At 38.4% G+C, this 23,931-nt stretch overlaps 1 protein-coding gene across 1 annotated transcript in view; it reads right to left on the reverse strand.

Annotated features, from left to right (window-relative positions):
* The window catches only part of kcnc1a (potassium voltage-gated channel, Shaw-related subfamily, member 1a), a 37,781-nt gene extending 14,086 nt beyond the window's left edge, over positions 1–23,695 (reverse strand). Inside the window, 3 exon segments of the mRNA XM_056748326.1 lie at positions 8,624–9,554; positions 22,395–22,885; positions 22,888–23,695. Coding sequence (XP_056604304.1) covers positions 8,624–9,554; positions 22,395–22,885; positions 22,888–22,990 — 1,525 coding nt within the window. The 5' untranslated portion in view covers positions 22,991–23,695.
* Between the last annotated feature and the right edge of the window lie 236 nt (positions 23,696–23,931).

A 23,931-nucleotide genomic window follows, 5' to 3' on the forward strand; every position in this document is an offset into this window, starting at 1 on the left:
TAACACTCCCTACCATAGGAAATCTCACTTGAGCATAATGGGGTATATGCACACAGAGCGATGGCGTTGTTCCGCTAAAATCTATGCCAGCTCTGTTACATCCAGCGCCATACTGAAGAATTACGATCAACAACGTGAGTCTCATTTTTCAAACACTTCACTATACGTGGACAACCAAAAAGGAGAAGCACGTCAGGCTATCCGTTTCAAGGTAAATCGACAAATATAAACTTTTGCACTTACTAGAGGCATGATCACAGAGGCACTTAACAATGCTTGACTGTAGAGCTGTCGGTTCGCCAAAATTGTAACGTCTTCTTATTAAACACATTGTTATCACTTGGTGAAAATCCCCTTAGCGCTGAGAGAGCGGAATTGACCAAGCTGGCAGCGATTTTAGCAGAACTACATCATCATCCCACGGATAGTTCACCCAAAACTGAAAATTCCCAAGGAAATTCAAGTCAATGGGTACTGCCATTTTAAGAAAGTCACAGGTTTGAAAAGAGGGTGACTAAATGATGGCTTTTGGGTTGAGCTCTCACTTTAGATCAAGACAGCACTTTTATCTTCATTATCGTAATATACATATTATATTGCCATATAATGTCTGGTTCAACACAGTTGATAAATAAATAATGATGGCAATTTAAGAAGGTAAACCTTTTCTGCTGAAAGAAAAGAGGCTTCTAGCTGCATTTGGGTTGTAGACGAGTATGTTTAGGAGCCCTCGAGAATGGCAAAGTTAATATCAGAGTAAGCATTTGCTCATGTGTAGCGTTTTTAGCTGCTTGTTAAATTACGGATGAGTTTACTCATCAAATAAGATTCTCCACCAGATCTATCAAGATCAAACATATATGAAATGAGTTGTTAAAACGTCAAATTCAGTCAAGGAATTAGTTTAGCTCAAAGGCAAATATGTATAATAATCGTCATTACACATACATATTTTACAATTCTGATTAGCAGTATAGTGATACAAATCCTATATGTATTCGTCCAGCAAATGCATCAATGATTTATACACTAACGTTATCTCATGACCATAAGTAACGTGACTTTACCAAACAAAATTTAAGAGCAGAGGTAGCATAGATCGAAACACAGTTTAAGTGACCAAGTTTGTGAGCGTGAACAAAGAGAACCCATCACAAATGCCTTTATGGGTTTTTATTAAACTCTACTCTACATGGTAAACAAAATGAAGACAAACAAATACATTAAACACAAATGCGCTAGGATGCGCAGAGAGAGAGAGAGAGAAAGTGAGAGGGCATGGCCGCGAGGCAGGTAAAACATGTCTGAAAACCATTAAAATCATCTTTAACAAAGAGGCACGATCTTAACGCAGCTAATCTATATTTAGAAACGGATACTTGCAATATTGTTGTTGGACCAATATCTGTATGCGCGTTGATGGAAATCTTGAATGGTTTCAGAATGCAGTCCTGTTGAAACGCTGAGTTTGGGTTCTGAGTCCAAAGTTCCATGGCCTAAACGGACTCCCCAGAGGGGAGTCCCTTGGAGTGTCTTCTCGTCCTCTTTCTTTTCCTTTGTGATTCCAAAAGTCCCCTGAAACATGGTTCGGTGATGGTGTTTTAAATGCATACCTGCCCTGCCCCCAGATGGTCTGCGGGCCAATGCCATGAAAGTGAAAAGGGGGCCTAAGAAAGATCTTTGTTTCTCATGGCACCTCATTTGCATAGCTCTGACAGTTTGGTCAGTTTGCGTTTAATACCTAAACTTAGTTATGGGCATAGTATGATGTGTGCTATGTTTTTTATAACATAGCTCATCATATAGGGAATTCAAAGATGTGTAGTTACATATGAAACATGCAAGGCATTGAACTGTGAACGTATGAATACGTCAAATGAACCCTGAATCAAAACTTGCATATCTAACAAATACAGAGTATATAAAATAGCACGAGCGACAACACACAACCTAGACATTAAGATACATTTACAGAGAAGAATAGTTTAAATCAAATAAGTTCCTATTTGTCAGAGAAGTTTCTCTGCTTGGTCTCATGTCTTAAGTAAGAGATGAGACAGAGACTTATCAACAATGCTTTGAAGCGAAGGAGTCGTAAATATCCAACAGAGGAACCAAATGGTTATAACACTCTCTGTGAGAGTTCAACCTAAAACCAGACCCCATGGAGCTAGGTTTCCTTTGGTCTTTGAAGATGTTATCTTAATACCTAGACAAAAGGGAGTGAGAGGTTGAATGGCTTGATCCAGACACTACACATGACTAGTGGTAACTAATTCAGATTTTGATGACATTTCTGCATTTAGCAGAGACTGCAGATTTTTAGCAGATTTTTGTCTTATTAATTTGATCAATTTGTGTTTCCTCTGGGAATTGAACTTGTGGACTTGCCTAACTGAAAGAGCAAGTTCATGTTCATGTACCTGTATATTACATGAGCTATGCATCTAGACTTCACATAGTTTGATTCTATCTCCGTTCATCCTAGTTGTTCCCATCATCCTTGTGGTCTAGAGGAATGCGAAACAATATGCTTCAGAGCACATGATTCAGTGCTCTGCTTAATGTAAAAGCAGCATTTTACCTAACACAAAACACACAATTTAAAGTCGATTGTTAAAATATGAATTATGGCTTTATTTCCTCAAAAAAACATTTAACTGGTAGCATTCATATTTCTTATAGCAAATATCAAGTAGCACTTCTACTGCACACTATTCCACACACACAGGACAAAAATTTAGAAGATCTTCTTCAGCATTTTAATACAATTGTCTATTCATCCTGCTGTTTTAAAGGAGTAGTGCACCCTCAATATAAAAATTCTGTCATCATTTAATGACCCTTTTGTTATTTCAAACTGGTATTACTTTCTTTGTTCTGCAGAACACAAAAAATAATATTTTCTTAACAGCCCCCTATTCAATTGCATTGGTCACAATAGAAGTGAATAGGGGCTGTGCTGTTCCGTTACTATGGAGCAAGAAATCTTACAAAACAATCTGTATTATAATTTTGTAAATCTGCAATTTTAGATAAGTGTAATTGCACAAAATTGAATATTTCCTGACATGCAATATAGTTCTGAATTAGATTTTTTATATTTTAATATGAATATTTAATACTGAAATTTAATATTGAAAAATTTTAAACGCAGAAATTCAGATTTGAATTCAGAAATGGGTGGGTAAGGTTAGGTTCAGGGTTTAACTGGGAAGAGCAGATGTCGGAAAAGTCAAACGGAGTGCTTCGGCCACAATAGCCAGTTTTTGTTCTTATTATCCAATCAAACTCCAACCATGCTGTTTTTGAGAGTGGAACTTCTTACGTTGCAATAAAAATAATAAAGAAAAAAATAAAGAGTCTTAGTACACTACACAGGTTGATCGTTTGTTGCTGCAGCATAACCAAGCTCATATCGCTGCAATCTGAGGCAGCTGGTTGGGATGTGTGCGCTCACTGCCTGTGTTTTTGCCTGTTGCCTTCACTGTTTGCGCTCGCTAGCGTTTGTTGTTTGTGCTTTAACCCAATGTGTGCTTAGTGCACGCTCGCTGCCAGCTGCCCCCCTGTGCACGCTGGCTTCCAGCATTTGTGGATGCATCTACATTTAATACATATTAGACATGTAAAGAACGTTTGTGGGTCTTGCAAAGTCAATGACATACATGGCATGTTGCAATAAAAGTTATGCATAGCATTAAATGCTACAATAGAGAAAAAGTAAATAAACTATGTAAGCTACAGACTGAAATAAAAACTTTTGTCATAAAAAGTTGTGTGTAATAGTATGAAAATGCTATAGCTTTGATCCAGGACACATTTAACAACCAGCTGAAACAATCTGGACACAACACGCGTAAATATTTTTTCTTATGACTAGAAAACTAGAGTTGATTCCAGTCTTTGACAGTCAGAAATGAGCACACAACTAACTGCTGAGCCAGAGCACTACACCACACATTCAACGACTGGACGTTCTGCTGAACCAACAAATCTATCGATCTATGTTATATTCACGTTTTGTCAGTAAAGCAACCATGATGTTTGTGTTTTTGTATGGTTATGCACTTTCTGTTTCATGCAGATTAAACATTTTGATAATGATAACAAGAGAGCGTTTATTCCTCAATTATTTGACATATAAAAAATAGCTTAGCCTACCTGCACATTTTTGATAAAGGAACTCAGGATATAATGTAAGTAACTATAAATAATATTTTGGGTAATATATGACTGGAAACGCCATACTTTAATATCCAGTTGCATTTTGCTGCGTTTGTTTTGCAGGCTACTGTATAGTAGATAGATTTTTTTTTTTAATGTATTCACTAAAATGCATACACGGATAGCTCTTTTATATTTTGCATTGAAAAAAGTAGGCTATATTTAACTTAAGATGGTGGTGTGTTCATTTGCTAAAGGAAAATCGTTTTGTTTTAATTGTACCTCATTGCTACTTGTACTCCATACAACATTAAATACATTAATAAACATACTTTAAAACTGCAGTCTTTGTCATTTGAAAAATATACATAGGACTAACCGAACAATAGCTTTTATATGTTGTTCCTCATTTCTCTCATTGTTTGTCTGAAAATGAACAACTACTGAGCACAACTGGGGCATTGTCAGCCGTTATGATCAAATTCCATTCATAATAAAGTGCAAATAAGATTTAATTAAACATGATTGGCATGCTGGCTGCACTGACAAAAAAATCCTTTAGCCAAGGAATACACAAAAAAATGGACAAGATTACTAGTACACACTATTTTTAATTAATGTTTTTATTTCAGTCATAATTCATCTTAAGTTACATAGTTTTTAATTTTCTCTTTATTGTAGCATTAAATGTTATGCATAGCTATTGCTGTGTGCAACATATGTCATTGACTTTGCAGGACCCACAAACGTTCTTTATAAAATTGCATAAATGTCTAATATCTATTAAATGTATATGCACCCACAAACGGTGAAAGCCAGCGCGCACAGTGGGGAAGCTGGCAGCGAGCGTGCACTATGCACAATGGGTAAAAGCACCAATAACAAACGCTGGGAGTGAGTGCAAACAGAGGAGGCAGCATGCAAAAACGGAGGCATTGAGCGCACACATCCTGACCAGCTGCCTCAGATTGAAGCGATATGAGCTTGGTTATGCTGCAGCAGCAAACGATCAACCTGTGTAGTCTTGTGGGCGTGTCCGCAACTGAGACTCTTTATTTGAATTTTTTTTAATCCTTTTTATTGCTATGTAAGAAGTTCAACTCTCAAAAACGGCATGTTTGGCATTTGATTGGATATTAAGAACAAATAACAGGCCATTTGGGCAAAAGTGCTCTGTTTGACTTTTCAGAGATCTTCTACTCTTCCCAGTCAAACCCGGAAGCTTTAGCCTTACCCACTGAACAATTTCCGAATTTGAATCTGATTTCTATTTATTCATATTTAAATCTAAAAATTCTAATTCAGAAACCATATTGAATGTCAGGAAATATCAATTTTTTATAATTACACTTTTCTAAAAGTCAGATTTACAAACTTCAAATTCAGATTGTTTTGTCAGATTTATGGTTCCAAACGTTACCAACGTTTTTCAAAATAGCTACTTTTTATATATCTTCTCAGAGCTCAGTAAATGTGCCAAGAGCTCTTAAGATCATGCTGGATGTGAATCATGGAGCTTTATCTGAACAATGATAATTACACAACTCATATTTCTCAAGAGACCTCTGAAAAAGCAACAACTACAAGACAGGGATGGATATAGTCTATAGAGAACAGAATGGTGACTAATCTCAGAGAGCGACACTGCATGCGAGCGTCACATAGCTGACTGTTTGTAATATATGTTGAAATGTGGTTGTGGCCAATTCAACAGATGTTTTCACTCTATGTGCTGATGAGTGTGGTTCTCTGCAGAGACTCAAATGGATGGAGCTTAAAATCAAGGCCTTTCTCCATTGTCCCATCTACAAACTCGTTTACAAGAACATTTTGAAGAGTCTATGCTAAGTAACAGAGAGAGAGAGACTGCATGGGAGAAATTAATTTTGAGATTAGGATTCCAATTTATACTAATGGCCATGAAGACTTAAGTTTTATTTGATTTATTGTCCATTACGTGTCAATTCACATCTGAACATCCGCCATTGGAAACTCAGATGCATTTTATACCCAAAAACAACCAGAGACATATAATCCCTAAAAACTGAAGCGCCATTTAACGGCTTGTATTGCTTTATGCTGCATTTCCCTCACAGCATATAAGCGTGTGTGCGTGTTTGTTAGGCTGTGCAGAAGTCGTGAATGACGGCGACTGAATGACTGCAGCTCGATGCAGAGTGCGATTCCTATTGTGCCGTTGCTTAGACACCGTTGCCATAGCAACAGGCTCTAGTGCAGTGTAATAACACAGAATGAAATAATAAAGAGATGGTGTGAAAACAGAAGGCACAACCCTCTCTAGTCTCTCCATTATGATAAAGCTTGGTTTATAAATGGACAGACTGACTGCAGAAGTAAACGTGGCATAGGCTTATATCTTTGCCACATAGTACCTGGGTCATTCTAACTAATAATTGTTGTGTGTGGCCTGGGAAAATTAAGACCCTGGCAAACACACATCTTTAAAGGCCACCTTGAGAGTCCTAACACCCAGGATCCCCGAAGAGCCCCTTGTTTGCACATATGTTCACAACTACAAGCACAATCAAAGTCTAGGTGTAAATAGTAATTTTATAATGAGGGAATCCCTCCTGTCAGACATAGTTACTCTCACAGATGAGAGATTCTTCAACCATGCTGATCAGACAACAAGGCTGACTCTTTACCAGTGTTGCCAGATTGGGTGGACAATTTAAAGCCCAAATGCTTACTTAAACCCACCCGGTCAAAGAAAAACCAGCCCAAATTTTAACTGCCAAAATATGTTATATAATTTTTTTGCAATGTCAAAAAATGATGATAATGGCCATATTATCTCCTTAAAGATAAGTATGACAAGATGATAAAAACCAGGAAAACAGATCAAACGGCTCTAAAGCAAATGCATTAAAGAGAGTTAGAAAATATGACTAATAAATCCAGAAACCACTTCAAAGCGACAATCAAGAAATTAACCAATTACTTTAACCCTAAAAAAACAAACAAAAAAAATTGTGCAAAAAATTCCCACCATAATAAAGCGGAAAGCAACGTGCGGAGGCATTTTACACTCGTTCATGAACTTCATGAACACACCACGGCAGCAAAAAAATTGCAATTTATTGATACATACAGTAGACATAGGCTACTAATACGACAGAACAAAAAAGAACTGCAGAAACAATAATGGGCTTACCTTTGAAAGTCGCCTTAACATCTGACAGAGCTTCAGTATGTGTTTCGTAAAATATATTATGCAGAACATATGCAAAATGCAAGTCCAGCAGCTGTCAAGAGTATGCCAGAGTACAGTCTTTACAGTTTAAAGGTGTGCTGACGATGTAGTATAATAAATCATTCAACTGTGCTCAGAATTCAGTTATAGTATTTTGACTTATATTTATAAGTCATCAGTCGTTGTGAGATTTGAGTTACTCTCCCATTACCGTGAAAAATATATTTGGGCCACTTTGGCACTGTGATCGCTTCAATAGGCTATACAAAATCGGGTCCTGTATCACAGCAAAACCCGGTCACTCAAGAGTCATCACATTTCAACGGCGAATTGAATGAAAGGTCTCCCTGTCCCAGACCATGATTGGTTAAACTGAACCAATAAGGGCTGTGTGCTAAGACTGCACTACACATTATTTTCAAACGTTTTGAAGTTATTGACTAAATAAAAGCAAAAAAAGGCAAGCTGCTTGAGCTGCATTTTTCTCCGGTCTAACCCGCCCAGTCGGGCCAAACTGCTCTTTATTTGTGAATGCTGCAGATGAAGGCACGCACCAGCACTTACACACCTGTGAGAATGCTTCATACAGAATAGTGTGAAATATCTGGTTTACACTGCTCAGATCCCCTCTTTCTGTGTCATTTGCATGCAAGTGTGGTGGTACCTCTTCAAGGGGCAGTAACAAATGTACCAAACAAATTAAGATGACATGGATACTTATTATATTATAATGATAAGATGATAACTGGCAGAATAGCATAACAGCCTTAGAGCTTGTTAACCTGGTTGGCCTCGTAGTAAATGCAACAAAAGCGACATATTAGGCTTATACTATAAATAAAGCACACCAATCAATAAATACAGAGGCGAGTTGAATAAGCGTGCTCCTGTTTGTCTGAGTGAATATAATTTATCCTCACAGGAGTCTGAACGAAAACATAGACATAAAGAATGATGCAATGGGGTATTGGTTGTTATGCAGCCATGGTGAAGGCGCTTCTGTGTGTTCGTTTCTAGGATTGTCTGTGTGAAGAGGCAGAACAGAATGCAGTGTGATGAGATTTTGTTATGTCTCCAGATGGTTGGACTGCATTTGAATGAATCCCAAATGAGAGATTTGCATGCAGTTTACATGTGTGAATTCGGCCTTCAAGTCTAAAAAGATGGTTTATTTGAAGGGATGGTAAAGTATATTGAATCTCAAACAATTAATTCTGGTACACATTAGACAGACTTATTTCTTACCTGCTCTGTTCATTTCTAAAACCTCCTCCTGGGCAACCAGAGAGCAATGCTCACTTCGCAGGCTGAGGTGGGGCGAGTTCATGGCTGACTTACAGTAATTGGGTGAACCCAGCTGTGGGGCACGGGGAATATGCTTGTTCTTTTTCTTTGGTAGCTTCTGCTTAGCCATGGCTAGAGAGTAATACATCCCAAAGTTATTGACAATGACGGGCACGGGCATAGCGATGGTTAATACACCCGCCAGGGCGCACAATGCCCCCACCAACATGCCCGACCATGTCTGAGGGTACATGTCTCCGTAGCCCAGTGTGGTCATAGTCACAACGGCCCACCAGAAGCCGATGGGGATGTTTTTGAAATGCGTGTGCTCGCTGGCGCGCGGGTCATTGGGATCGGCACCAATTCGTTCGGCATAGTAGATCATGGTGGCAAAGATGAGCACTCCAAGAGCGAGAAAGATGATGAGCAGGAGAAACTCATTGGTGCTGGCGCGGAGGGTGTGTCCCAGTACGCGCAGCCCCACAAAGTGTCGGGTCAGCTTGAAGATCCGGAGGATCCGGACGAAACGCACCACTCGGAGGAACCCAAGGACATCTTTTGCTTCCGAAGAGGACAACCCGCTCAGGCCCACCTCCAGGTAAAAGGGCAAGATGGCCACAAAATCTATGATGTTGAGGGCATTTTTGATGAACTTCTTTTTGTCTGGACAGAAGGTGATACGCATGAGGAACTCAAAGGTGAACCATACCACACATACACCTTCTATGTAGGTTAGGTAGACTACTGTCTCTGTCTCCTGGTTAATCCTGGAACTGTTGTCAAGCGGGTTAAAATATGTCCGGTTAATGATGGGGTTGAAGGCCTCGTGCGTCTCCAGGCAGAATGTGGTTATGGAAACCAGAATGAAGAACAGCGAAGCAAATGCCACCCACTGCAGAACAGAGAGAGAGAGGGAGAAAGAGAGGACACAGGGAAAAAATGAAAAACACGAACCTTAACCTAAAAAATGTACCTTCTATCCATTCAAAAACTTTTCATAGAGGTAAGAGTTAAATTAAGGTCTCTCTTGTTGTATTAGCCTAGGGTGCACATACAGTAGGTTAGTACTCTGATGGTAGCTACATGTCGGCCAAAGGTGTATGACTGGGCTTTTTAATTCAGTTTAACAACAATAGAGTATTAAACATCTCATCCGGAGAGAAAACATTGCATATAAAGTAGGGTAGTAGGGCATCTATGCAATCAATATAAAATGAAGTGCAGACGAACAAACAGTAATGAAAACACATGTGTGCCCATACGCACACACACACACAGTCACACACACACAGTCACACACACAAATTTAACCCTAAACATTTCACAAACCTTTTTACATTTTAAAATAAGCATCATTTTTTATGTTTAATGATCTTCTTGAGTTGTGGGGACTGCTGGCCGGTGGTTTAACTGGTTAAAGCGGGTGGTTATAGTTCACGCAAAACTGAAAATCCTCTCATTATTCACTCTCTTCCTTCTTCTTCTGCAGAACACAAAATACATATTTTCTTAAGAATGTGGGTATATGAAAAGTGGCAGTGCTGTACCCATTCACTTCTATTCTATGGATACAAAACCAATGCAAGTGAAGGGGTGCCAGGTAACAACATTCTTCAAAATATCTTCTTTTGAGTTCTTCTGAAGAAAGTGCTTCGGTGAACTTTCATTTTAGAACTTTACTATCATTGTGGGGAAGTTAAATATGCACAGAAAGACTTTCCAATGTTTCTCTCCAACACAAGCTAATAAGAACAGAGAATAAGCAAGAACATTACTGCCGTTCTTTCATGGAGGTTTTGTCTGTCACTTCTGTTCATATAACAACATGCAGGTTTATGTGTTTATTGCACAGGTTTTATTTATCTTTTTCAATGTCCTTATTTTCTGTGATATTTGAACATCTCTGTGTTTTTATTGTAAAAAGCACATACTCCAGCGCTGATAATTTTTCTAGTCAGAAAACTTGCTAAATATAACTAACCAGCATAGCAAAGCCACTGAGGACAAAACGAAGCCAGATAATAGATATCAGCAGCTGAGGGCTCTCAAAGCCATCAGCAAAGTGTAGTAATGAGCTGAATGAAAGAACACAATAAACATACCAATGACAACAGCCGGGAGCTCACCAACACAACACACTTTGTAATGTTATGAGGAATCTCTTGGCCTTTCTTTGTTTTACTTGAGTTTTAATTCATGTATTAATCACAGCTTATGTTTTGAGTGCCCCTCTCACCCTAAGGCACACAATTACACCCATGGTTCCAAAAACATTCTCACCAAAAACATGCAATTATATTTGATCATATGTGCATGTTTTTTCAACATTTTAAGAACATATTCTCAAGCTGTCTCTCCACACAGACCTGGATAAGATATTTTTTATGAAATATAAAATGATTTGCGTCTTACTGTGTCCTTGCAATTTCTTGCAGGTGTATAGAATGGTCTGCACAACATGGCCTTGGGTGAGCCTCCTACAGTAAGTCCCACGCTTTAAGCCTTTTACAGCAGTACCTACAGCTTGAGCAACACTTGAAATCACAGAGGTGAAACTCTCTTGCACAACAGCAATATCAGTAAGTACACAGGTTTAGTAGAGTAAAAATAAAAGAACAAATATCAATCAAATAATACCTATACTCATTGCATATAAAAAGTTCAGGAAATTGCCGGGTTTCTTTTAGTGGTTATAATTCACAATGACCATTACAACATAATGCGTATATTTCTGTCGGGCTAACAGCTGAACAGTCTGAATCTGAATGAGTGATTCATGCTATTTTCAAGTTCGAAGGCTATTTTGGCGTATTTGTTTGCCAGTGATATTAATTCTATTCTCTTTGCCATATTCACAATGATGAATTAGCCTTGCTGGACTGTTTGGGTTGTGAATCATGTTACCTGCTCATCACAGGGATAAACTATGTTTTGTGTTGCATTATAAATGAATATATCCAAGCTTTACGTCTTTACAAATACACATATGTTATGATCCCCCCTTCCTAGCAGCTGCATGTCTTGTTCTGGCCTACAGGATTATGACAGCCCCATTTCTTGTGTTTGTTTTGAAGGCACATGACCATTGATAGTGCCTTGTGCTCTCCCATCCTGCGTTTCTGCCCCGCTCCCTTGTTTCTTATTCATTATCCCATTATCCATTATCATTTCATGCCCTTCACCTATGCCTCTTTTGTTCCTCTCCTATTTAACGCCCTTGTGTTTGCTGGCCTGTGCTGGATTGTTTGTCTACATCCCCATCTTTTCCTCTAACCCCTGGTCTGTCTTTAAGTTCATTCTATGTCAAATAAAAAGTTTTTTGATGAGAGCTGTCTGCACTTGGGTTCTGTTTCCTTTCAGTTTCATGACACACATATGCTGTTTGCTTGATTATGGCACTATGCCATTTTATTTTACAAAAAATCATTAAATAACAAGGTTTTAAACTAATTCTGTGATTAGAAATTCGAGTGACCCCTTTGAAAAGCTTGTCTACTTCATGGCAAAATGGAGATGGCAATAAGGGAAAAAGCTAATTCAGGTGTTTCAGAAATAGCACACCACCCTCCCTTACATCCCCTCTTACAGTCATTCTCTTCATGAAGATGAAAGTGTGTCACGTTCTCTTATATAACCAGACACTAACTGTGAGCACTAACATTTGGGACTGTGTATTTGTGGATTCATGTGGGGAAGGCCACGGTATAAAGTATTTTGTTTGTGGCTATGGCACCGTTGTGCTTTCATTTTGAGCCAGTCCGACTGGGTCCCTCAGGTGGTTGAGAGAAAAGGCATGAATTCTGCCAGTTCATGGGTTGCTGCATTACTTATGAAGAAGCTGGTGGTGAGGATTTTATTTTGGTTCTCATGAAAACTAAAACCCTTCAAACACTGCCAATTAAAACAATCTTAATATAGTACTTGGGCACGTGAAGGGATAGTTCACCCAAAAATGAAAATGCTGTCGCAAATTACTCACTCTCTAGTTGTTCCATACCTGTATATATGTGCTTATTACCAAACAGTTCCTGGACCCCAGTGATAACCATAGTAGGGAAAATGACAATGGTAGTCAAAAGTACCCCAGAACTGTTTGCTTTCCTACATTCTTCAAAACATCTTCTATTGTGTTCAACAGAACAAAGAAATGTAGTCAGTAAATGATGACTGAATTTACATTTTGGGAGAATTATCCCTTTAAGCCATAAATGTTTATAAAAGGTCCAACATACATATTAGGCCTATGCAAACACGTCAATTGTTTGTTTTCATTTTAAACATTATAGTAATTGTTGTATAGTTTCAAATAAATCTCGTTTTTTGAGAACGTTCTGGTTGAACATAAATATATTTTTGTCAAAACAATTTGACCTTTTTACAAAACATCAAACACGACTTAAATGTTAAATCCAAGTTAAATGTTCATATACTTCTGGGGATCACTATTGTAGTTTTACAGTGTCTCTTTTTAAAGATCACTCATGGTCAACGTTTAATGTCTCTTTTAGGCATGGCCTTTTTGTGCTACGTATCAGCAGGACATCTCCAAAGTGCCTCTCCCTGGGCTGCCAGCTGGCAATGACAGGGTCAGAAATCCAGCCCTCAAAGAACCCTACTGAGACAATAAATGTCACAGGTCAGGTTTGTTGTCTGTGGGGAACGAGATGAAATTGGTGATGAAATTTGGATGAAAAGCCCATTTGATTAGTCTTAAAATGGACTGTGATAATATGAGGCCAGCAGCTCAGAAATCAATAGTTAAACCTTTTTCAGATCACTGCTTTGTGATGGTTTTGTTTTCAATCTGCTGTTCAGAATGACCCATTTTACAACATATGGCATCGCATCCTTATGAGCGTTTTGACATTTTAAACCTGTTTTTACTTTTGTGTTCAGGCAACAGGAAATCCACGTAACTCTGCCTCTTTCCACATGCTTACATAAGTACATGTCATCAGGTAACAGTGCATTAGCACGTGTATAGACATGAAACACCATTCACAATCCATTTTACTTCTGCAGTGTGGCATATTTCACCGGATGCTCATTGAGAAAAGAATTTAGGGGGGATCTAATTTTATTTATCACAAATTGATTGGGTAACAAAAAGTTGGTGTATCTTACCTGATTCAGACACAAGTGAGTTTGCTAAAACAATGTCTAAATAGCTTTTTGGCCATTGGGTAACATTATCGTACAGCTGTGGAGAAATAAGTGATGTCAGCAAAAAGAAATAAGTGGCGTCAGCAAAAAAGCAAGAAAGTTAGAAAGTCGCTACAGAGAAAAGCAGTTTTTTTACAGTTTCCATTAAGACATTTTTATTAAAACAGTTTACAACTTTATAAGAAACCCAAAAGAAAACTGAGAACACTCAAAATATACTGTTTCCTGCCCTGCTATGTGTGCAAAGCATGTCTTTAAATTATGTCTGCTATAGATTTGAACATACTGAACATGTTGACAGGCAAGTGAAGGGTAACGTAGAGGAATAAAGCATCATTGTAATTTCTGTGTGTCAGCATGCTTGACACTGAATCCACAGAACACAATTCCATTAGCTTGCAATAATTCATAAAAATGTTTCACTAAAGCATTGGATTGCCCAGTATGGTCAGTGGAGATGGCATGTGTACAGCAATGAGGGTGGTTAAAATAAAAATTATATATTTTTATAAAAATTAAAATATTGCACATTTCTATTATGCCTTTATTGCACAGTGAAGATCATCTGTTCAAAGCCATTTCTACACTGATTTGCGATTAATGGAAAAAGGGGACTAGCGGGAGAGAGAGATAGCAATTTATACCTTTAATATTCAAAGTATCAAACATAGTTTGAAAAAAAAAATCGAACTTCTTTAACCCCATTAAAGAGCCACACATTTCACATTACAAATATAAATTATAAGGAACAAACTTTCGCCATCTGCAAACATTTTACAAGTTGACCGTATAGCTCTGCTTTCTTCATGGTCAACACCCATATCCACACTCAGACCTCAAAATGCACACAAAGCCTCTCCCTTCAGACAATCTCTTTTCCTGTCGATTTACTGGACTGTGTGTGTGTGTGTGTGTGTGCATGTGTGTGTGTGTGTGTGTGTGCGTGATCTGCATGCATGCGTGTGCATGTTTAGAGTGATGAAAGACACACAATAGATGAAATGCTTCGACATCTTGCTCTCTGGTCTTTTCTTCGATAAAATCACACCAATGTGTCATCAGATGATCACTGCCTGCACAATCTCATGTTTGCAGATTCATGCACAGGTACGCAAACATCAGCAAGCGATGCTACATGCACTTCTAATCCTGTGCAAAGGAAATGGAAAATGCTTTCATTAAATAAAATAACAGACTTGACAACCCAAAAAATCTGTATGAAATTAAGTCTCATGAAATCAAATTGTACCCATACTTACTTTGTTAGTATACATTGCTTGTTTTGTGTGGAATAATCCATCCAAATCAATTCACTTTTTTCGGTCTTCATTATCTGAAATCTGAAAATGTACTTGCTCTATTTGTACTATGCACTCTATTTGAAAATACACTCACCTAAATGATTATTAGGAACACCATACTAATACTGTGTTTGACTCCCTTTCGCCTTCAGAACTGCCTTAATTCTACGTGGCGTTGATTCAACAAGGTGCTGAAAGCATTCTTTAGAAATGTTGGCCCATATTGATAGGATAGCATCTTGCAGTTAATGGAGATTTGTGGGATGCACGAAGCTCCCGTTCCACCACATCCCAAAGATGCTCTATTGGGTTGAGATCTGGTGACTGTGGGGGCCATTTTAGTACAGTGAACTCATTGTCATGTTCAAGAAACCAATTTGAAATGATTCGAGCGTTGTGACATGATGCATTATCCTGCTGGAAGTAGCCATCAGAGGATGGGAACATGGTGGTCATAAAAGGATGGACATGGTCAGAAACAATGCTCAGGTATTCCGTGGCATTTAAACGATGCCCAATTGGCACTAAGGGGCCTAAAGTGTGCCAAGAAAACATCCCCCACACCATAACACCACCACCATTATTGCATTAATGAGAAATTGAACAGGTGTTCCTAATAATCCTTTAGGTGAGTGTATACTGCTCTATTTCTGCTCTGCTGTAAGGCCCCTTTCTGTGTGAAACGCCTACTTTTTAGATCTAATCAATTTTCTTTTAAAACAACCCCAGATATACGTCGCAATCTTGAAATATTAACTATAGTGATTTTCAGATCACGAGGACTTTTCAGTCTTCATTGATTAATTCATCAACATTAATAGAAAATGATTTAGGTTGCTAAATCTTAAAATGCCGTTCATGCATGACCAATGGTTTATTTGTAAAGTTTATTCTTTTCTTTTCCTCAGATTCTAGTTAACGAATGAATTTGGCTAACCTGTTTGTGCTAAGAATCATATTACCTTTGTCATTGGTGAAAACAGACAGTAGCTCTGCTTCGACAAATCACCCAACATTGATTGTGTCAGTGCTGTGGTATGACTGCGCTATGTAATATATTACAGCATGAAGTGAAAAGAAAGATATCAGCTAACTTCCTCTGTTTTCACAAATAATTGCCCTCTGGTTAAACCCATTAAGCAGTAGATTTATTTGGGGCTGACAGGTGTCTCAGTCCGAATGGCCAATTCAAGTACATGTTCAATTCATTTGTCAGCAAAATTGTTTACTTTTTTAATAGATTATTTTCTATTTCCTGCGTTAAAAATAATGAATGACCTGTGTGAGATTGATTGGGTTGAGTCATGTGACCTCATTGTAGGTGAAAAGATAAAAGGCTAGTTATCTGAGACTCAGATCTGAGAGCAATGGATGCTGGCTTTGGCTAAACAAAGCATACAACATTGGTTGTGTTTGGACAGACTGTAGTCTGATCAGGGCCGGCCCAGCCTCTGTTGGTGCCCTAGGCAAGATTTTAGATTACGCCCTGCTATTCAAAATAAATACAGTAAGTAAACATATACCAATATCAGAAAATTAACTTTGTTTAAAATATTTATTTTATTTTATTTTAACATAACAAGAATTGTGATTAACATAAATAGGAAGTAAATAAATAACAACAAATATTTTTAAGAAATATGATTCTAATTATGTAATCATTGTTTGAAAATAACACTGAAAATAAAATAAAACGTTCTCAGTAATACTTAAGCTGAAAATTAGAGCTCATAAAACGAATATTTGATTATTATTAGTAATATTTAGCTAAAGGTCAATGAAAAAGTTTTTTTAAAATTTTGTAAAGCTCTGTGCAAATGCTATAGGGACACAAATAAAAGCTTATTGCATTGTTTTGGATTTTCTTAAATAATTGGCATAACCTAGTCACAGTGCCAGTAAACACTTTTTGCCGTTAACAGCATGCAGTTACCAGCAAAATGGTTCTAAATAAGCAAGCTGTTGGATTCAAACTTAAAACAAGCAATGAGTTCTGAATGGGAAGCAGGCGCTTGTACCACAAGGCCACAATCTAAAACAAGCACTATGGACATTTCTTGAACTTGGTGAGTGAAGTTTACATGCAAAGGTCACACAAGCTGTTCTCCGTTACACATGTATAATTAATGCGTTAAGATTATCAATGATAGTTAATCATAATCGCGTCAACTGTTCACACGTCACGTTCTTGCGCTCTCATCTGGTAATTTTGCGCCCTAGGCAACTGCCTATGTCGCCTATGCCACAGCCGGCCCTTGGTCTGACTATAGCATTTAAAAGCAGTTTTCATTTCATCTTTTCGAAAAATATGAAAACTGTATTCTGGCACAGTTTAAAGTGGAACCCCCAGCCCCTTGTCCAGCATTGTTTTGGGGGAGAAAATGCCTTTAAATCTACAGTGAATTCATCAACCATTTTGATTTGGGTATTTTTTCAATGAAACATTGAATGAAAGGCTCTTTATCCGCCTGCTTTGAACAAAATCCACAATAAAACCACAGTTCTTTACATTCAGGTGCCCCAGTTTGAATGTCTAACACCCAATTTTCATGGCCCATGATACTGAGGCTATCACACTTGCGTGGTCTCTAGAGCCACTGCCCTGTAGCTTTTTAAAGGGCTGTCCTGCTCTACTTACTCACAGACAGGACTGGAGGAGATTAGGGAGGGTGTGTGGGGGTAATCAGAAATAAATGATGTCCTAAAAATAGTTACGGATGGAAGAACAGGACTGTGTGTTAAGTCTTCTTTCTTAATTATTGAATAGCTGTGTGTTTGTGAATCAAGGTCTGCTCACAGGAACTGAAAAGGTCTCATTTTTTCATATTTTCTTGCCTGTGAGTTATCATCTTGCCGTCTAGCTATCCGCATGATAAGTAGTCCCTCACTTTGTGTTGCTTTGTGGGAAGATTATTTTCAGTAGAATGTGCCGGAGGTTAGCCAGCATACTGTGTCAAAGTACTCCGCCCTATCTCTCTCTCTCTCTCTCTCTCTCTCAGTAATTAAGGGGTCTGGGCTGTGCTCTGCTATTGCAGTCTAATTAATGTTAATCACTGTATAGGCTTCCTCTGGGGCTGAGCTCTGTTCTGCCTTCATAATGCAAGAATCTTTGCAAACCTCACTGGGATCTATCTTATGGAAGTTTAGAAGAAAAGGGCAGGTTACACACCTGACAACATGTATCTTTGTCTTATCCCTAGCTAAGTACACTTATCTTTCCATGACAGACATGCATAATGGGAAACATAGACAGCACCAGTCACTATTTTATTGTGTCTGTTTATTGTTATCTTTTTTCATAAAATGATAGTGAGTGGCCATACAGATGGAAAAAACTTGAGGAAATAAAAGAATGATTAGGCAATGGTGTGTACAGATCTCCGCTAGGGATAAAAGGAGGTGTACTGAATAAAACATTTATTGATATAAATCACCTGTATGTAAAAGAGTTACCTAACTGTCAGCTTTTTTTTCGACCTTTTATAACTTTTTATCTTGATTGTACATTGTAGAGAGAGACAAGAAATCGCAGGATGAGAATGAGGGGAACAGTCCACTGGACCACCAGCACCAACATCTATTTTTTTTTTTAATATTCGTCTTCTTCACATTGGCTTAAATCCAAATCATTAAGGGGAATCAGAGAATTTCCCTGAGAATCTTTATTTATTTATTTACTATGTCCTCCATGTCATATTCTGTATTTGAGGAACTAGAACAGACAGTGTCAGGCCCACATAACTAGAACTATAAACTAAAGTTAGAAATTGAACTCATTAAGGCACAAAGGTTACTGAGTGACACAGACACATTTAGTTTAAGCTTTAAGTTTAACACATTTAAGTTTAAGACATGTTGGTGTCATAGCTGGGTCAGGTGGCCTAAACATGCACCTGACCAAATAGCTATCTGATACCTCTTTTTATTATGACTAAGCGATGATGTGGTATACTTTTGTCAGCTGTTTACGTTTGGGTAGATGTGATGTAACAAATAAGGTCAAATGTTACAATACTTCTTGTGCATTATGATCACAAACACATTAGCTTCACCTGAAATGCTTCTGATTTTTTGTAAAGTACTAAATATTTATTTAATGAAGTCCTGATTGTGTCTATGGTTTGAGAAAATTAGTCTATTAAATTTAGTTGTGTTTTTGATTATTCCAATAAGCATCTAACCCCATGTTGTCTCTATGGCAACCCAGATACATTTGATTCACATTACCGTTTGATATTCTGCCCAACACTCTCTCTCTCTCTCTCTCTCTCTCTCTCACACACACACACACACACTCATTCACTTACTCTATCTTTTTTATCTTTTAATGCCCAAACCTTGTCTCGTTTTGGCTACCATTTCCTATATGCCATTATATCCTAATTGTTTTTCGCAATTGAATCACAGTTTGTGATGTTTTTTTAAACTTTTTTTGCTTCTAGATTAGTCGATATTATCTATTCAGATTAGACTCTATTAGCAAAAACAAACTCTGTCTTAGGCCTGTTCTGGTTGCTAATTAGTCTGTTTCAAGATCTGCCATAGACCAGTTGAGGCAACAGTCCTGTTGTGGGTGATTTAGTGATGCAGTTTGGAGAGGCATGCAAGTGTTTGTGAGTGTAATGGGAACAGTGGGTGAGCAGGTCATGGCTGGAGGGAGTATGTTGAGGTGAAGGTGATAATGTGTGAATCCTCCCTCTCTGCAGGTAAACAAGAGTCAGTTTAATACACCTGAAGAGAGAAATCTTGGAAATCAAACCAACTAAATAAAGTCTGGCAGAATACTAAAAAAAGACTAGGGGTCATGCTTAGTTTTTTAATACCAGTACTGTCAATTAGAGAGGGTGGCCAGTGGCCGATACAATAAATACATTTCTTAAAGTAAATGTATAGCACATAAAAGTTGAAATTTATAAAGGTATATTTTTAAAAAGTTTTTCTAAAATAAGAGTTAACACTTGTTAATAATTGAAGGAAGCAGAAGAAGATAAATTGAAGTCTGCAAAACAAGATAATGTTATAGAAAAAAACTACCTGCCACTTTTCTTTTTCATTGGGAGAGGTGGGAAGAAACGGAAGGTCTAAGAGACTCATCCAGGAATGAGCCAGCAGCTGCATTCACATATCGATTGGTGCATTAATTACCAACACTTTTTCTGTTGTTGTACAGGGTAAGGCCCACTGGTGCCTGTAATGGCCTAGATGGCCTCCACGGAGAACGAGACATGGGAGTATCACATTGCAAAACAGCTCTGAGACATGAAAACTGATGGTAAACGTGATTTTAGTGGTAAGTACAGTATTTGAAGTCATCCATCATTATTTCAATTATTTATCTGTTTATCTTGTTGAGGTCTTCCAATGGTTTGGGTGTTTGTTTGGTCAGATTGTTACTCTGGTTTTATTTTTGTTAATCATTTTGTCCTACAATAGCTAAACATTATAAGTAAACTAAGATGACCTTTTAAATTTGCATTTAATTCCAGTGAGGTTTATTTTACATATATTAATAAAATATACATTTTTGAATAATTTAGTGAATAAATTAGCCTACTTATACTATAAAATATTATAATAATAACTTACATTTAATATTTATAGGAGAAATCATTTGTATAGGCTAGATAGATCATCATCATAAACCCTGCAGAGTTTGGCACATTTTCTGGCATCTCACGGGGAAGACGAACTTTCATCGGTTTCATTGGAGCACTGAAACTGTTGCCATGACAACTTTTTCCCAAGATATATAGAGTAAAAAGCAGCCTCTCACCTGCCAAGGACATGAAAATATCAGGTGCCTTTGGGAACCCAACGCAAACATCTTCCAGATGAGAATGGGAAAACAACTCTGACTCTCTTTACTCTCGTGTACAGAGAACAATAAACATAAATAATATCTGTTTATTGTGCCGCAGTTCATTGAGATGTACAGTATGACTCACTTTTTGATTAGTTCAAATATGCTGAGTAGCTGATTCACTGGCCATGAAAATGCTCTAGGCGTCTGACATGCTAAGATGCGATTCAGAATTTATGTGCTGAACACGCAAAAACCTTTCACCACATATCTCACAATAATCATATATAAATCATGTAAGGGTTTACTGGTCACAAAGAAGAAAATTAAATGAGGCACCGAATGCTCCTCAAAGGCTTTCTTTGGGTCATTCTATGTCAACATATTGTTCAACTCTTATAAATCTTAACGTCTATACAATCTATTACTTATCATGTGCTCACCGAACAAACTAGCAGCTGTCTACGGTCTTGCTTGAAAGTAACTGTTGATGAGCTTCAACAGGTTAAGAGAATTCAGGCTATTAAATTTAGACAAATTATTCTTGCATTATTGTACCTAATATAGTGACATAGATTTTGTGAACCGTTATGTACTCCAGTGATGTTAATGGCGCAATTCTCTGCCCCTGTCTTTGAGCAGTTTGTTGCTTTCTATTCACAAGACAAGTTCATTTTATTTATTGGCCCATGACATAAATCTACTCACTTCTAGCTGTACATCGACATTCCTTTACCCATTTATCAGCATTCGTAGCCTAGAGTGCGATAGCCAGGTCTTGGCAGTGTCCCTGGACCATTTCAATCTGATTAAACAAGCCTAAAACAAACAAGGCAATCTGACGCAAGTACAGACCAAACTTGCTTTTAATGAGTTATCTTGATGCCCTTGATTTAAAGCACACATAATTACTGCAGACATGGCCAAAGTACTGGTCCACATAGAGGCCTATAATTAAATCAGGCATCAACTGCTGTAATTCAAACATTCTGATCAGAATAAAAGATCCATGGTCTGACTCATCGTAAAGTGTGCAGACAAAAGCCTTCATGATATATATTCTTTTTATCCCAGTGTGATGACTTTGTGCATGAACACCCCCCTGGCAGGGAAGGGAGCTCATGGCGCGTGGCACAGCAGTCAGAGGAGCTGTCGATCAATGCTACAAGACGAAAGAAATGTCTGCACGTGCATTTCTCTGGGTAAACAAATGTAGCATGTTGATTTTAACATTTATTTATAATTAATAGGATAGACATTTTTGAATAGTGAACACAATGAAAGGTGTTGCTCCTTATTTGTTTAATTTCTGTGCAATTTTTTTGATGGATGATCGTGACCTCATAAATTGATTCATACAACATAAGCTTATGTAGACTTTGATTCATTAACCAATGCAACAGTGCATGTAGGCTACTGCTTAAATTCGTATTACCAAAAGTAAAAATGACACTTTAAAGCCACTCACCCTTGCATATTTAGACGAATAGGGGTCTTCAAAAAGTGCCCAAACTCGGCGTTGCCAACGTTGACACAACCCGACAGCTTTGGCGTCAGGCGAGTCCCCCAATGCAAGACGTTTGGTCATCTCAAGTTCATCGTCTCCATCCGCCGAATCACCCAAACCATCTACTTCCGTATCGTCGTTGCCCATTTCAACCGGTCCTCCACCGAAACTGTCCAGCGCTTCTTCGGCCTCCCGGTGCTGACGGTACGTCATCCAGCAACACGGCTCCACATCTGTCTCATCAATTCCCCAGAAGGCCAACTCTTCCTCATAAAGAGGACCACAAACATCAGCAGGACAGTGTAACTTGCCAGTCCTGTAATAATTGAGGATGTGTGCAAAAACTCCTGGGTGTCGGTCAAAGAAAAATTCGTTAATCTGCGCGTCATAATCAAAGTGACTGTGGGCATCGGGCTCGGCGAGCCAGGCTAAACGCGTGCCGGGGAGAGTCGCAGGGTGCTGCGGTAGGTCTGGTGTCGAATCCCTCCCACGTTAATCACAACACGATCTTTCTCGTCACCCTGGCCCATCTCGTCGCTTAGGCATGTCTCAAGCATGGGCCAGGCATCACGACGCTAAAAGAGACTGAAAATGCATGTGCGCTGTGGTCAGATAACGGAAAATGAGGTAACGCATAAAAGGAAGTGAGAAAAGGTTTTAGTGGCTTGAATAATCCAACATGTGTGTGCATGGGCGTGTAATGGTCTTGTCAGGGATTGCCTTCAGATGTCAAAAGATGAGATAACAAAGATTATCAGACGGCCGAGTTCAAATTGTGAGGCACACAATGAGATCCAGTAGAGGGGAAAGTCTGATGAGTTGTGGTGAATCGCTGTAATGCGTGTGTGGTTCTGAAAGGACAGCTCCGGAGCGCACTTTCCCTGCTTTCCTCTCACTCGCCTCGTCACCAAATTCCCAAATAGACGCCTCGAATCCGACAAAGTGACAATAGAAGAATCGTGTCGTCACATTTTATGCGTTCAATGCATGTCGAGATATAACATTAACATCCGTTTCGTGGATAAGCACAACAAGCATCATAGGTGCACCTATAAAGGTGTCGCCAGCTTTGAAGTAGGTGAGGAGGCGTTCTTTTGAATCCTGTTTAGTAAAAAAAAATCCAATTTCACGAGGACCTCAGATGCTGTTCGGAAATAATTGTTCTCATGTTCTTTATTTTCACGACGTTCATATTTTTCGTCTCTCTTTGGCGTGTCTGTTCCTCTCCAGGCGCTGCGAATGAAGAGTGGCTCGGAGAGACAACACTTGCCTACTCTAGATCCCACAGACGCGCATGCGCAATTGCTGAGTGGCTCAGTAGACACGTGCAAGAGATTCGTTATTGTGATGGTTTCAGATGGCAAAGAGCTTTACTTAACATGACATTAACAAGACCTGAGAAAACCTTGACAATCGTTTAAGTCTCTTTATTAAATAATTGGCACAGTAATTGTAGTGAACACGCTGCACAAACAAAAATTGCCTACATTATGAAATT

The sequence above is a fragment of the Triplophysa dalaica genome, chromosome 1 (assembly GCF_015846415.1).
Source record: "Triplophysa dalaica isolate WHDGS20190420 chromosome 1, ASM1584641v1, whole genome shotgun sequence".
Classification (NCBI taxonomy): domain Eukaryota; kingdom Metazoa; phylum Chordata; class Actinopteri; order Cypriniformes; family Nemacheilidae; genus Triplophysa; species Triplophysa dalaica.